General features: G+C 40.7%; 1 protein-coding gene across 1 annotated transcript in view; it reads left to right on the forward strand.

Annotated features, from left to right (window-relative positions):
- The window catches only part of LOC133755219 (vomeronasal type-2 receptor 116-like), a 66,799-nt gene extending 55,189 nt beyond the window's left edge, over positions 1-11,610 (forward strand). Inside the window, 1 exon segment of the mRNA XM_062185427.1 lies at positions 11,141-11,610. Within this exon segment, the coding sequence (XP_062041411.1) occupies positions 11,141-11,610 (470 nt within the window).
- Positions 11,611-14,268: the final 2,658 nt, after the last annotated feature.

A 14,268-nucleotide genomic window follows, 5' to 3' on the forward strand; every position in this document is an offset into this window, starting at 1 on the left:
TTACATGGTTCCACCACCCCCAACCCCTGGAATGCAGACAGAAGGAAGGCAATGGAGGGCACAGGACAGTTTGAGGCAAGAAGTGAATTTCAGCAGCTCCAATGAGCAAGTGGCATGGTACAACCCCTGACTGTGTCTGTGAGTGTCCATGAGTCAGAGACAAGGAGCAAGATTATAGAGGGCAATGGGACTATGGCACACATAAAAAGGGTAGAGAATTCCTGCTGTGTGTTACAAGTGAAGAAAGGATGAGGGATGACTTGCAAGGGCAGGGAGGAGGTGCACATTTTACAGCTCACTGAGTATTTGGCCACCTATTATGAAGAGAGTTTGAAAATTGGCTCTTCTTGGGGCTGGAGTTGTGGTGCAGCAGGTTAATACCCTGGCCTGAAGCACCAGCATCCCATATGAGCACCAGTTCAAGAGCTGGCTGCTCCACTTCTGATCCAGCTCTCTGCTGTGGCCTGGGAAAGCAGTGCAGGATGGCCCAAGTCCTTGGGCCCCTGCACCCATGTGGGAGATCCAGAAGAAGCTTCTGGCTCCTGGCTTCAGTTTGGCTCAAATCTGGCCATTGCAACCTTTTGGGTGTGAACCAGCAGATGGAAGACCTTTCTCTCTCTGTCTCTGTCTCTCTCTCTGCCTCTCTGTAACTCTGCCTTTCAAATAAATTAATAAATCTTTTTTGAAAAAGCTTCTTTAAAATATTCAAAATATTCTACTATGCAAAGTAATCAAGTCACAAAGGACATAGGTTAGAGATGAGAAGGAAAGGTCAAATATATTTACAAAACAAAACATTAGTGAAATCTTAGTAATAAATCCCATTTTTTTTAGTGAATCAACAGTTCTATTTTTTAAAGATTTATTTATTTTAAAGTTAGACCTACAGAGAAAGAGAGACAGACCAGAGAGAGATGCCTCCCATCTGTTGGTTCACTCTCCAGACAGCCACAATGGCCCAGGGCTAGGCCAGGCAAAACCAGGATCCAGGAGCCTCTTCCAGGTCTCCAATGCAGGTGGCAGGAGTCCAAACACTTGGACCATCTTCCACTGCTTTTCCCAGACTATTAGCAGGGAGTTGGCTAGGAAGTGGAGCAGCTGGGACACAAACTGGTGCCCACAGGGGATGCTGGCATCATTGGTGGCACCTTTACCCCCCAGGCCACAATGCTGGCCTGAGTAATAGATCTCTAACTATTAATTATTTGGAAATTAAATGAGTTAAATTCTCAAAACAAAAACCATGGAGTAGATGAATGAATAAAACAAAACTATAAGTTGGAAACAAGCGATTCATTCACTCTAAAGCACACTGGCAGGAAAAGACAGAAACAGTTGAATTGAACAATTCATGAGAACAAATGGGTCTAACAGAAAAATACAAAACCTCCATTCAAGAGCATGGAATATATGTGGTCATCCATTAGGTCACAAAGCTAGTCTTAAAAACATAAGACTGGTATTATGTCAAATATCATTTCAAACCACAGTGATATGAAAGTAGAAACCAATACAGGTAGATTATAAAATTTACAAATATGTGGGAATAAAACAATATGGTCTTAACAACTATTGGTTCAAAAAAAACTTAAAAATGAAGTTAAAAATACCTTGAAGCAAATAAAAAAGAAACATGATATTAAAAAAACTTATAGGACACAGCAAAACATAGCACAACATCTCTCCAACATAAAAGACCTGGAGGCCAGATCTAAGCTTCTGCCTGTAGTGCCAGCATTCCATATGGGTACCAGTTCAAGTCTTGGCTGATTCTCTTCCAATCCATCTCTCTGCTATGGCCTGGGAAAGCAGTAGGAGATGGCCCACGTGCTTGGGCCCCTGCACTCATGTGGGAGACCCTGAGGAAGCTCCTGGTTCCTGGCTCCTGGCTCTTGGATTCAGATCAGCCCAGCGATGGCTATTGTAGCCATTTGGGGAGTGAACCAGTGGATGTGAGACCTTACTCTCTGTGTCTCCCTCTCTCTGTCTGTAACTCCATTTCTCAAATAAATAAAATCTTAAAAAATAAAATAAAATAAAAATATCTGAAATAATCTAATAGCCTGATGGTATCTATAACTCAATAAATTAAGAAAAATCTAAACACAAAGTTAGCAGAAAAAGGAAATGATAAAGATCAAAACAGTCATTAAAAATATAGAGATTGGAAAATAATAGAAAGGAAGCATTTTTGTTTTTAAATCTTGACAAAACTGACAAATTCTTACATCAACTAAAAAAAAAAACTGCAAAAAAAAAAAAAAACATAAAAACAAAAAACCAGAGATGAAGAAATGTTATAATTGATAGCAGTGCAAAGAATCACAACAGGCTAATATGAATAATTATGCATCAATAAAATTGATAATCTAGGGGCCGGTGCTGTGGTGCAGCAGGTTAAAGCCCTGGTCTGAAGTGCCAGCTTCCAATATGGGTGCCAGTTTGGGTCCTAGCAGCTGCACTTCTGATCACGTTCTCTGCTATGGCCTGGAAAAGCAGTGGAGGGCCCAAGTCCTTAGGCCCCCTGCACCCACGTAGGAGACCTAGAAGCTCCAGGAGTCTGACTTTGGATCAGCCCAGCTCTGGCCATTGCAGAGTTGAGTAACTCTGACTTTCAAATAAATAAATAAATCTTAAAAAACTGTATGTTTAAAAAAAGTAATGAATTTTTTAAAATATGGATAATCTATATGAAATGGATCAATTCCTAGAAACGTATAACCCACCAAGACTGAAAGTTGAAGAAATCACAGATACTAACAGATCTTAATGAGTAAAAAGACTGAGTCAGTAACACAAAGTTTTCCCTCAAAGAAAAAGCCACAGCCAAGGGGGTGTATGACTGGTGTCTACCAAACATTTGAACAACGTCATGATACTAATCCAGCAACTCTTCTAACACTTGAGGGAACGATACCTCTGTACTCACTTTATAGGGCTATCATCACCCTGACACTAAAAGAAAGGAAAATGACAGGCCAATATCTCAGATAAACAGATGGAAAATCACTCAGGAAAATACTAGCAAACAGTATTCAAGAGCACATTAAAGGGATTGTTTACCGCAATTAAGTGGCATTTGTCCCTATGTTGCAAAAATGGTTCAGCATCTACAAACTGGTAAATATGACCCACAATAATATATGAAGAACAAAACTATAGCACATCCTTGAGATGCAGAAAACCCATCTGGTGAAGTTCAAACACATACTAATGATAAAAAACTTTCAAGATTTTGCTATAGAAGAAGTATTTCTCAACACAATAAATGCCATTAACAAGCTCAATGCTAACACCATGGTCAGTGAAAAGTTAAAAACTTTCTCAAAATTCAAAAACAAGATAAAGATACCCACTCTCACCACTTCTACTGCATCTAGTCACATGACCTCCAGTCCAAGCATCTAGGGAAGAAAAAGATATAAAGACATGGAAATAGAAATGAAGAGATGAAATTTTCTGTTTGCTGAAAACATAACATTATATACACAAAACCAAAAAGATCATTTACCACAATTGAGTGGGAAAATGGAAGCATGATTAAATATATACAAATCAATAAATGATTCATCACATTAACAGAACAAAGGACAAAAGCATATATGTGTATGTAAATAATATCTACATATGAAGTGAACAAGAAAAAATATTTAAAAATATCAAATCCTAAAATATAAAGCTGGGGAAAAAAACCACGTGATCATCACATCAGATGGAGAAAAAGCGTTTTGATGAAATTCAATACATTTTCATGAATAAAAAGACTCTCAAGATTAAGTATCCAGGGTCCACCGCTGTGGAATAGCATGTGCTGGCATCCCATATGGGTGCCTTTTAGATTCCTGGCTGCTCCACTTCCAATTCAGCCCTTTGCTATGGCCTGGGAAAGCAGTGGAAGATGGCCCAAGTCTTTGGGCCCCTGCACCCATGTGGGAGACCTGAAAGAAGCTCCTGGCTCCTGGCCTCAGATAGGCCAAGCTCTGGCTGTTGGAACTATTTAAGGAGTGAACCACCGGATGGAAGACATCTCTCTCTCTCTCTCTCTCTCTTTCTCTTTCTCTCTCTCTCTGCCTCTGTCTCTCTATAACTTTGCCTTTCAAATAAATAAATAAAATCTTAAAAAAAATTAGATGTCTAAGAAATACACCTGAACACAATGACAGTCATAAATGAAAACCCCACAGCTACCACCAGAGTCATAGTGAAAATCTGAAAGCTTTTCCTCTAAGACTTAAAAAGACAAGGATATACATTCTCATCATATCAATTGCATATAGTACTTAAATTTCTAGCTAGAATGATTAGGCAAGAAAAAGAAATAAAACCACATGAAAGTGCACAGAAGTAAAATCATCTGTTTGCTGATTACACTATCTTACAAGATGCCTAAACTATCTTTAAATATATTGCAGTATTTAAAGAGTGATATAAATATAATATAAAGGGGGGCTGGCACTGTGGCATAGCAGGTAAATCTACTGCCTGCAGTGCCAGCATCCCAAATGGGCTTCAGTTCAAGTCCCGGCTGCTCCACTTCTGATATAGCTCTCTGCTGTGGCCTGGGAAAGTAGTAGAAGACAGCCCAAGCCCTTGGGTCCCTGCACACATATGGGAGACCCAGAAGAAGCTCCTGGCTCCTGGTTTTGGATCGATGCAGCTACGGCCATTGCAGCCAACTAGGGAGTGAACCAGTGGATAAAAGACCTCTCTCTCTCTGTCTCTCCCTCTCTCTCTGTGTGATTCTGATTTTCAAGTAAATAAATGAATTTTAAAATGATAATAATAATATAAAGGGTTATAGACAAGATTACCCATAGAAAAGAAATCCAGGAAAAAACTGCAATTGAATTTCTATAGCTATAAAATAGAGTAACTATAATAAAAATCCACTTGTAGGCTAAATAGTTTGGAATAGGAACAAAAAATTAATAGAATTTGAAATATGGTCTGATTCCAAAGGCATGTGTCAGGAACCTGATCCCCAAGGCAATAATTTCAGTTCTTAGGAACAGACTAACACCAATTTTTAAAGGGCTTGAGGGTATGAGATTGTTCTCTTACTCTCTCACCATGTAATGACGTGTGTCATGTTAGGATGCAGGAATATGGCCCTTTTCAGGTGGGTCTTCTTGGCCTTGGACTTCTCTAACTCCAGACTACAAGAGATAATTTTTCATTATAAAATTATCCATTTTATGACCTTTTTATAACAACACAAAATATACAAATACATACTTTCTAATCTTTTAAAAATGTTTATTTATTTTGAAAGGCAGAGTGATAGTTGGAGACAGAGAGAGAGAGAAAAAGATCTACTATCTGCCAGTTTACTCCCCAGATGGCCACAATGGCCAGGGCTGAACCAGACAAAAACAGCAGCCTAGAACTCCATCTAGATCTTCCACATGGATGGCTGGACCCAAGTACATGGAGCATCAGTGCATCAGTAGGGAGATTGGTTGGAAGAAGAGTAGCCAGATCCAAATCAGCACTCAGATATGGGATGCCAGCCTTGCAGTTGGTGGTTTAATCCATTGCACCTCACTAGCCCTGATATGTCCTAATATTTATGAAAGAGAGAAGGAAAATGCAGAAAGCTTTAGCAAACCACGAAACCAATATACTAAGCTAAAATACTTCAAAAAGTTTGCAGAAAGTAGAAGTAAACATAAGCTCACTTTGGTAAAACCATTTTTAAAATCATATGGGACCTTTTAAACTTTTTTTTAAAGACTTATTTATTTATTTATTTATTTAAAGGCAGAGCTTACAGAAAGATAAGGAGACAAAGAAAAAGAGAGATCTTCCATCCATTGTTTCACTCCCCAAATTGCCTCCATGGCCAAGCTGGGCTGGTCTGAAGCCAGGAGCCAGGAGCTTCTCCCAGATCTCTCACATGGGTGTAGGGGCCCAAGGACTTGGGCCATCCTCCCCTGCTTCCCCAGGCACATTAACAGGGAGCTGGATCTGAAGTGGAACAACAGGGACTCAAACCAGCACCATATGGGATGCTGGCATTGCAGGTGGCACCTTTACCTGCTATGCCATAATGTCAACCCCCCAACTTCTTTTTGTTAAAAAAAAAAAAGTATCTATTTATTTTACAGGCAGCATGCTAGACAAAGAGATCGTCCATCTACTGGTTTAAAAACCAAATGTCTGCGACTACTGGAATTGGTCTAGGCTGAAGCCAGGGACCAGGAACTCTATCCAAGTCTCTCACACGGTTGGAAAAGCTCCAATTGCAGGGAGCTGAATCAGAACTGGGGCCACTGGTAACTGAACTGGCACTATCAAGTGTCCCTGTTGGTGGCTTCACCTGCTCAACACTGGCCCCTTCAATGAACTTCTTGAAAACTCCTAGTGTGAGCATTTCAAACAAAAATTTTTGCAACAAAATAACCTTATCTTTTATTTCAACTTTCCACAATCTTTTTGACATATCCTCATACATGCAATTGGAATTACAGATAGAAAGAGAATGAGTAAATCACAAAATGTATGTTTAGCCATTGCCAAACATCCCGTGATTTGTAAACATCAATTTATAGACTGAAAACACTCAGTGACACCCTAATCTGGATAGTACAAGGAAAATGACCCTAAAAAAATCAGAAACTGAGGAATCTCATATACAAGAAAAGAGTGAGAGAAATTATAGTCCATAGTACACCAGGAACAACCAGGCATGCTGATGTCTGACTTCACCTCTGAAACAATGGAAAGACATTTGAATGAAAATATCCTCCAATCCCTGATTCATGATCTAGGAGAACTATTCTAAAATGTGAGGTGAACAGGAGTGGGCACTGTAGTACAATGCATTCAGGTGCTGAGTGGAATGCCCATTTATCCTATCTGAGGGTCTGTGTTCAAGTTCTACCTCTGCTTTTAAGGCAACTTCCTGCTAATGTGCCTAAAGAGAGGTGGCAGATGTGGGCTCAAGCACTGGATCCCTGACACCTGCACAGGAGACCTAGACTGAGGTCAAGCTTCATGGTGCTAAAGCCTGAGCTTGCCTCAGCTGTGGGACTTCGGGAATGAGCCAACAAATGGAAGACACCTCTCTTTCTCTCCATCTCTCTCTCTCTCTGTGTGTGTGTGTGTGTGTGACTCTGCCTTTTTAAATAGACACTGAAACACGAGGTGAACAACACATGTTCTGATAAAAACAAACTACTAAATTAATCACCCGTAGACCTGCATATGAAATGCTAAAGGAAGTTCACCAGACTGAAAGGATATAATACAAAATATTAATGTGGGCTTACAGGAAAGAATCATGATCATTAAAAACCATATACATGTGTGAGCATAGGGCAAGCATTGTGGTGCAGTGGGTTAGGCCACCCCCTGAAATGCCAGCATCCCATTTAAGCACTGGTTTAAGTCCTGGCTGCTCCACTTCTGGTTCAGCTCTCTGCTAATGCACCTAGGAAAAGCAATAGAAGATGGCCTGAATACCTGGGCCATTGCCACCCAAGTGGGAAACCTGGATGGAATTCCAGGCTCCTAGCTTTGGCCTTGCCAAGCCCAGTGCCAGTCATGGTCAGCTCTTCCTCTCTCTAACTCTGCCTTTCAAATAAAAATAAAACAATAAAAAAAACTGTGAGCAAAACAAAAGGCTGTATACCTTTTTATTCTCTTAATTTTGTCAAAAGAGGAATGATTATTTGAAGAAAAACTTACACTATGTGTGACACTTATATATTGATTCACTATGTAAACATACATATAAAATCGTAGCACAATGTATAGAGGTCAAAAATGGAACTAATCTATTGAACAGCTCCTCTCCTATATTGGCTATGAAGCACTACAGTATAACTTCAAGAATACTGTGGCAAGTTATTCATAGTTTAAATCTTTGGAGGAATTAATAGCAAATTCAGGCATAATCAGGGAAAATTAATGAAACAAAGCAGTGTATGTTTTTGATAGGGCATCCACAACACAGTACTATAGGTGGGGTGGCTTCAACAACAGAAATTATTTTATCATAGTTTGGGAGGGTGAAAGTTCAAAGAACAAGTTGCCTCCAGGGTTGGTTTCTACTTTCCATTGATGCCTTTCCTTTTGGTTTGAAGGTGGCCAAATACTCACCACAACCTCTCTTGGTCTTTTCTGCAGGTTCCCTCATCCCTTGTTGTCTCTCTCACAGAATCACAAGTTGGACTGGATTAGGATCCACGTATGGGGCCTGTGCTGTGGCTTAGCAGGTTAACACCCTGGCCCGAAGTGCCGGCATCCCATATGGGTGCCAGTTCTAGTCCTGGCTGCTCCTCTTCCAATCCAGCTCTCTGCTATGGCCTGGGAAAGCAGTAGAAGATGACCAAAGTCCTTGGGCCCCTGAACCTGCGTGGGAGACCCAGAAGAAGCTCCTGGCTCCTGGCTTCAGATTAGCACAAGTCCGACCATTGTGGCCATGTGGGGAGTGCACCATCAGATGGAAGACTTCTCTCTTTTGGCCTCTCCTCTCTCTGTATAACTCTGACTTCCAAATAAATAAATAAATCTTTTTTTTTTTTTTAAAAAGGATCCATCTATAGGCCCACAGATAACCTTCACTGCCTACTTGAAGGTATTCTCTCAAATAGTAATTTGGGGATTAGAGTGGTCATTTATAGATTTTGGAAGAAAATAATTCAGTCCATAACATAGAACTAAACAAACAAGAGAAATACCAAAATGAAATATTTAGTATATTTTATAGGTGCAGGCATTTAGCCTCATGACTAAGATGTCAATTAGAATCTCTTGGTATCACAGTGGATTCCATGGGCTTAATTCCAACTCTAGCTTCCAGGATGAGTAAGTTCTTATATGCAGTAGTGATGGTTCGAGTAATTGAGTTACAGACACCTGTGTGGAAGGCCTGCATTGAACTCCCATCATCTGACTTCAGCCTGGCCCAGTTCCACCTACTGCAGGCATTTGGAGAGTAAACTAGTGGATGGAAGATCTCTGTCTCTGAAATAAGCAAAACATTTATAAATTATTAAAAATGCTTGATGAGCCAGAAGAAAGGTAATAAAGAAAGAGGAAGAAATCAGATGAGAAAAATGGAAAACAAGTATCCATAGTATCATATGAATAATAAGGGCTCTATCTCAGCTTTCATGTTCCATAACAATGTAGCATATTCTCATCTAGGTTTCAATTTGAATTATATAACAAAATGTCTTCTTTTAAGATATTATTTATTTATTTGAGAGGCAGAGATACAGAGAGAGGGAGAAAGAGAAAGAGAGAGAAGAAGAGAGAGAGAATTTGCATCCCTAGTTCACTCCCCAAATGGCTGTAATGTCTGGAACTGAGCTGATCCAAAGCCAGGAGCAAGGAGTTCTGGGTCTCCCACACGAGTGCAGGGACCCAATGATTGGGGCCATTTTCCACTGCTTTCCCAGGCCATTAAGTAGAAAGCTGGATTCAGAAGAGGAGCAGTTGTACAAAATGTCTTTTTGATATGGCATCAGAAAGAACAGAGAACAATTTGCACCCATATTAGATAGCTCTAATGTCTTATAAGCATGCAAATTTTACCTTGCTTATGTATATTATCTGATGCTACATTATATTTATTACTATGATTTCATTTTAATTAATAAATCCCTTTGAGGACTGTATTTTGGTGTGCAGATTAATCTGCTGCCTGACATGATGGCAACAAATCCTCAGGGCCAGCACTGTGGTGTAGCAGGTAAGGCCACTGCCTGCGGTGCCCGCATCCCATATGAGCACCAGTTCTAGATGCAGCTGCTCCACTTCTGATCCAGCTCTCCGCTGTGGCCTGGAAGAGCAGTGAGAGATAGCCCAAGTCCTTGGGCTCCTGCACCCGCATGGGAGATCTGGAGGAAGCTCCTGGTTCCTGGCTTCAGATTGCCACAGCTTGGGCCATTGTGGCCAAATGAGGAGTTAACCAGTGGATGGAACACTTCTCTCTCTATCTCTCTATCTCTCTTTTTTGCCTCCCCTTCTATCTCTGTGTAACTCTGATTTACAAATAAATAAATAAATCTTTAAAAAATAATAATAAACCCTCATAAATTTCCTAAAATACATGGATGAAAGCAAGTAATGAATTTACTGGAGATATACTCACTTTCCTTTGTCTTAGAAACATGCACAGATCTCTGGAATCATATCTGGAAGAAAACGTGAATGGAGGGAGTTCAAAGAGAAGTGACTGGGCTTGATTCTAGATTCTACTGTGAAAAGTAAGATCATGATAGAAATGACTTGAGAATAGTGGACACGTTAGAAAAAAAAACAAAAAAACAAAATCAGATTCTCCATGGGGGAAGATTTTCTTCCACATTAGAGAGACAGGAAAATGCTCCCTGAAAGAACACTCATAATTATATTACTCAATAGATATTAAATACATTAACTAAAGGTTAATGAAAATATTTATTTGCTATTGATTTTCTATAAAAAATGCTGCAAAGAAATGTTATAATTTTGGCTGGCACTGTGGCCTAGCAGGTAAAGCCACAGCCTGCAGTGCCAGCATCCCACATGGTCACCAATCCAGCTCTCTATTATGGCCTGGGAAAGCAGTAGAGGATGGCCCAAGTCCTTGGGTTTGGCCTCTGCACCTGCATGAGAGACCCAGAAGCTCCTGGCTCCTGGCTTTGGATCAGCCCAGCCCTGGCCATTGTGGCAATTGGGGTAGTGAATCAACAAACAGAAGACCTCTCTCTCTCTCTCTCTCTCTCTCTGCCTGTCTGCCTCTCTGCCTCCCCTTTTCTCTGTGTGTAACTCAGGCCTTCAAATAAATAAATGAATCTTGAAAGGGGGTGGGGTCTAGGTCAGACTTTATAAGAGGTAATTAGGATAAATCCACTCACGTGATTAATGGGTTAATGGCTGATCTCCGGGGTCTGCCATGAAATCCACTTTAATTGGCCTCTCTCTCCCTCCCTGAATTTGTCCCTGTGCCACCTCAGGGCTCTGCCAACATAAGGACACTGCCAGACGCTGCTCAACCTCGGACCAAAACCTTGAACCAAATAAACCGTTTCTACCGCCCACCAGCATGGGACGCTGTGCTCAGGTAACAGGAAAAGGACTCAGTGCCCCAGGAAGAGCTACTCCGAGAGAACCCGGTGGCGTACCTGAGACTCCACTCTCCGTGTAGTTAGAAAAGTCAGGGGAATCAGGGCACCTGGGCAGAAAGAGGGGCAGGAGGACCCGCAGACCACAGCTCCTCCCCTCAGTGCAGTCCACGGTCTCCCTGAGGGCCGTCCCGCCCTAACTGCACAAACAGGGCAGACCTGGGGCTGCGGTCCCTGGGCTGAGCCCACACGGGCAGAAGCCCGGGTCCTGGCCACCAGCGCAGCTCCCACCCGGTGGGCCCCACACTCACCATTTCGTCACTTCCAAGGCATTCTGGGGTCCTTGGGCGGCTCCTGCGGTGAAGAAGTTCACACAGCGCAGCCACTGAGGCACCCGAGCCCACTCAGCAGCAGCACCGGGGACCCCTCCCAGCGCTGCCACAAAGAAAGGTCCCGCGGGGTTCCGCAGGGTCGCCCTGACGTGCCTGATTGGACAGTTGCCGCAGCCGGCCGCGCGACATCACAGAAGGTGCAGCCAATCAGAATCCGCTAGGCTGGGGCGGTTCCTTGGGGCGGTGCCTGGTAACAGGGGAGGTGGGGCTCAGACTGAAGCTGCCTTCTTCTCCTGCCCAGGTGCTCCGGCAGCAGGGGGCGCTCTCCCTGCTCTGGTGACCTCGGCTTCTGGGCGCCCTCAGCTGTCTGTGGTCCTGCTGGATCCTGTGAGCCCAAGCTTGCTTCCTGAGAGCTGCAGTTCACAAGATGCTTGCTGAACGCTGCCTTTCCGGCAGTCTTGGCTTCTTGCTGTTAGCTCACGTGAGGGTTCGTAAAGCTGTTTATCCGAATGTACTTAAAGACATCACATGGACTATTTTATCTTTGATTTCTCTTACAGGGATTTGTTTGTTAGTCTCTATTTTGTCCTTCAAATCGTTTTCTATTTATTTCCTGCTGGTGAATAGCAAACCAGTTGATGGCATATATTGACTTTCTACCCAGTAATCTTGTTTAATTTTGTTAATATTTTCTGTTATATATGAATTATGTTGGATTATCTGTTGATAATGACATCACCCACATATATTGACAGTTTTGTTGCTTAAAAGTTGGTCCTTTCACCCAATATTTCCTTTTTATTAATTTCTCTGACTACACCTCATGTACAATGTTGAATAGAAATAATGAGAAGAGACAGTTTTGTCTAGGTCTGCTTCCAGGGAAAAAGATTTCAATGTTCTGTGTCAATTATGCTGTTTTTAATAGGTTCACTAGTAGGCAATATTAGTTGGATTAATGAAGTTGCTAATATGTACTATTCTAACAGCTTCTTATTTAAGGTTAGATACTAAATTTGATTAAATCTTCTAATCTAAGTGGTTATGGAACTTTTTCTTATATTTTTACTCACATGGATAATTGACATTCGTTTTTAATTGTTAACCACCTTTGCATCTTTTAGTATATCCAGCTTGTTATTAATATATGATTTTATATATTAACACAATAATTTTTCTTAGAGTATTTGTATTGCTTTTTATTCAAGAGATGTTCCTTAAATTCCTTTTTATTTCATGTCCTTATTTGATTATGCCATCAATACAATATTGGATGCACAAGGGACGTCTTTACTGCATTGAATGATGATACTATTGTAGGCTTTGTAAGAGCAGGACAAAGTATCTTTATTTTCGCAAAGAAACTTTATTTAATGAGTACAAATTTCAAAAGTACAACTTTAGGAATATAGTAATTCTTGGGATCATGCTCACCCTTCACCCCTACTCCCACCCATATCCTTCTCCCTCTCCCATTCTCACATATTCTCCATTAAGAAAAAAAAAAAAAACTCTTTCTCCACAGTCAAAAAAAGTGCTGATCAAGCCCATGCTTCCTAAAGTGTCAATTTCACTTCTACACATTTCCTTTCACTTATCTATTAGTTATCATAGATCAGGAAGAAAATTCAGTATTTTTCCCTTTGGGAATGGCTTATTTCACTAAGTATGATGATTTCCAGATTCATCCATTTTGTTGCAAATGACTGGATTTCATTTTTTTAACCACTGTGTAGCATTCCGTAGAGTACATATCCCATAATTTTTAATCCAGTTTTCAGTTGACAGACATTTAGTTTGATTCCATGTCTTAGCTATTGTGTAAACATGGTGGGGGGGTGCAGATAACTCTTTTATTTGCTGATTTCATTTCCCTTGGGTAAATTCCCAGGAGTGGGATGGCTGGGTCATATGGTAGGTCTACATTTAGATTTCTGAGGTATCTCCAAACCGATTTCAATAGTGTTTTCACCAGTTTACATTCCCACCAACAGTGGATTAGGGTACCTTTTCCACACATCCTGATCAGCATTTTTGGTTTGTTGATTTCTGTATGAAAGCCATCCTAACTGGGGTGAAATAAAACACTGTTGTGGTTTTGATTTGCATTTCCCTGATGGCTAGTGACCCTGAACCATTTTTCATGTGTCTATTAGCCATTTTGGATTTCCTGTTTTGAAAAATATCTGTTTAAATCGTTGACCCTTTTCTTAACTGGGTTGTTTGTTTTGTTGTTGTGGAGATACTTGATCTATTTATATATTCTCATCATTAATCCTTTATCACTTGCATTGTTTGTAAATAATTTCTCCCATTCTGTTGGTTACCTCTTCACTTTCACGAGTGTTTCTTTTTCAGTACAGAAGCTTCTCAATTTGATGTAATCTCATCTGTTGATTTTTGGATTTGATTGCCTGTGCCTCTGGGATCTTTTTCAAGAACTCTTTGCCTTTGCCAATGTCTTACAGGGTTTCTCAAATGCTCTCCAGGAATTTGATAATATCAGGTGATAGATTTAGGTCTGTAATTCATTTTTAATTGATTTTTGTGTATGGTATAAGGTAGGGGTTCTGCTTCAGATGCCTGCATGTGGAAATTGAGTTTGCCCAGCACCATTTGTTGAAGAGACTGTCTTTGCTCCAGAGATTGGTTTTAGCTCCTTGGTCAAATAAAAGTTGGTTGTAGATGCTTGGATTGATTTCTGATGTTTCTATTCTGTTCCATTGATCTATCCATCTGTTTTTGTACCAGTACCAGGCTGCTTTAATTATAACTGCTTTGTAATATGTCTTGAAATCTGGTATTGTGATGTTCTTTGTCTTTTTTTGTATAAGATTGCTTTAGCAATTCAAGTTCTCCTATGCCTCCAAATGAATTTC

Source organism: Lepus europaeus, unplaced genomic scaffold, assembly GCF_033115175.1.
Source record: "Lepus europaeus isolate LE1 unplaced genomic scaffold, mLepTim1.pri SCAFFOLD_3_1, whole genome shotgun sequence".
Lineage (NCBI taxonomy): Eukaryota > Metazoa > Chordata > Mammalia > Lagomorpha > Leporidae > Lepus > Lepus europaeus.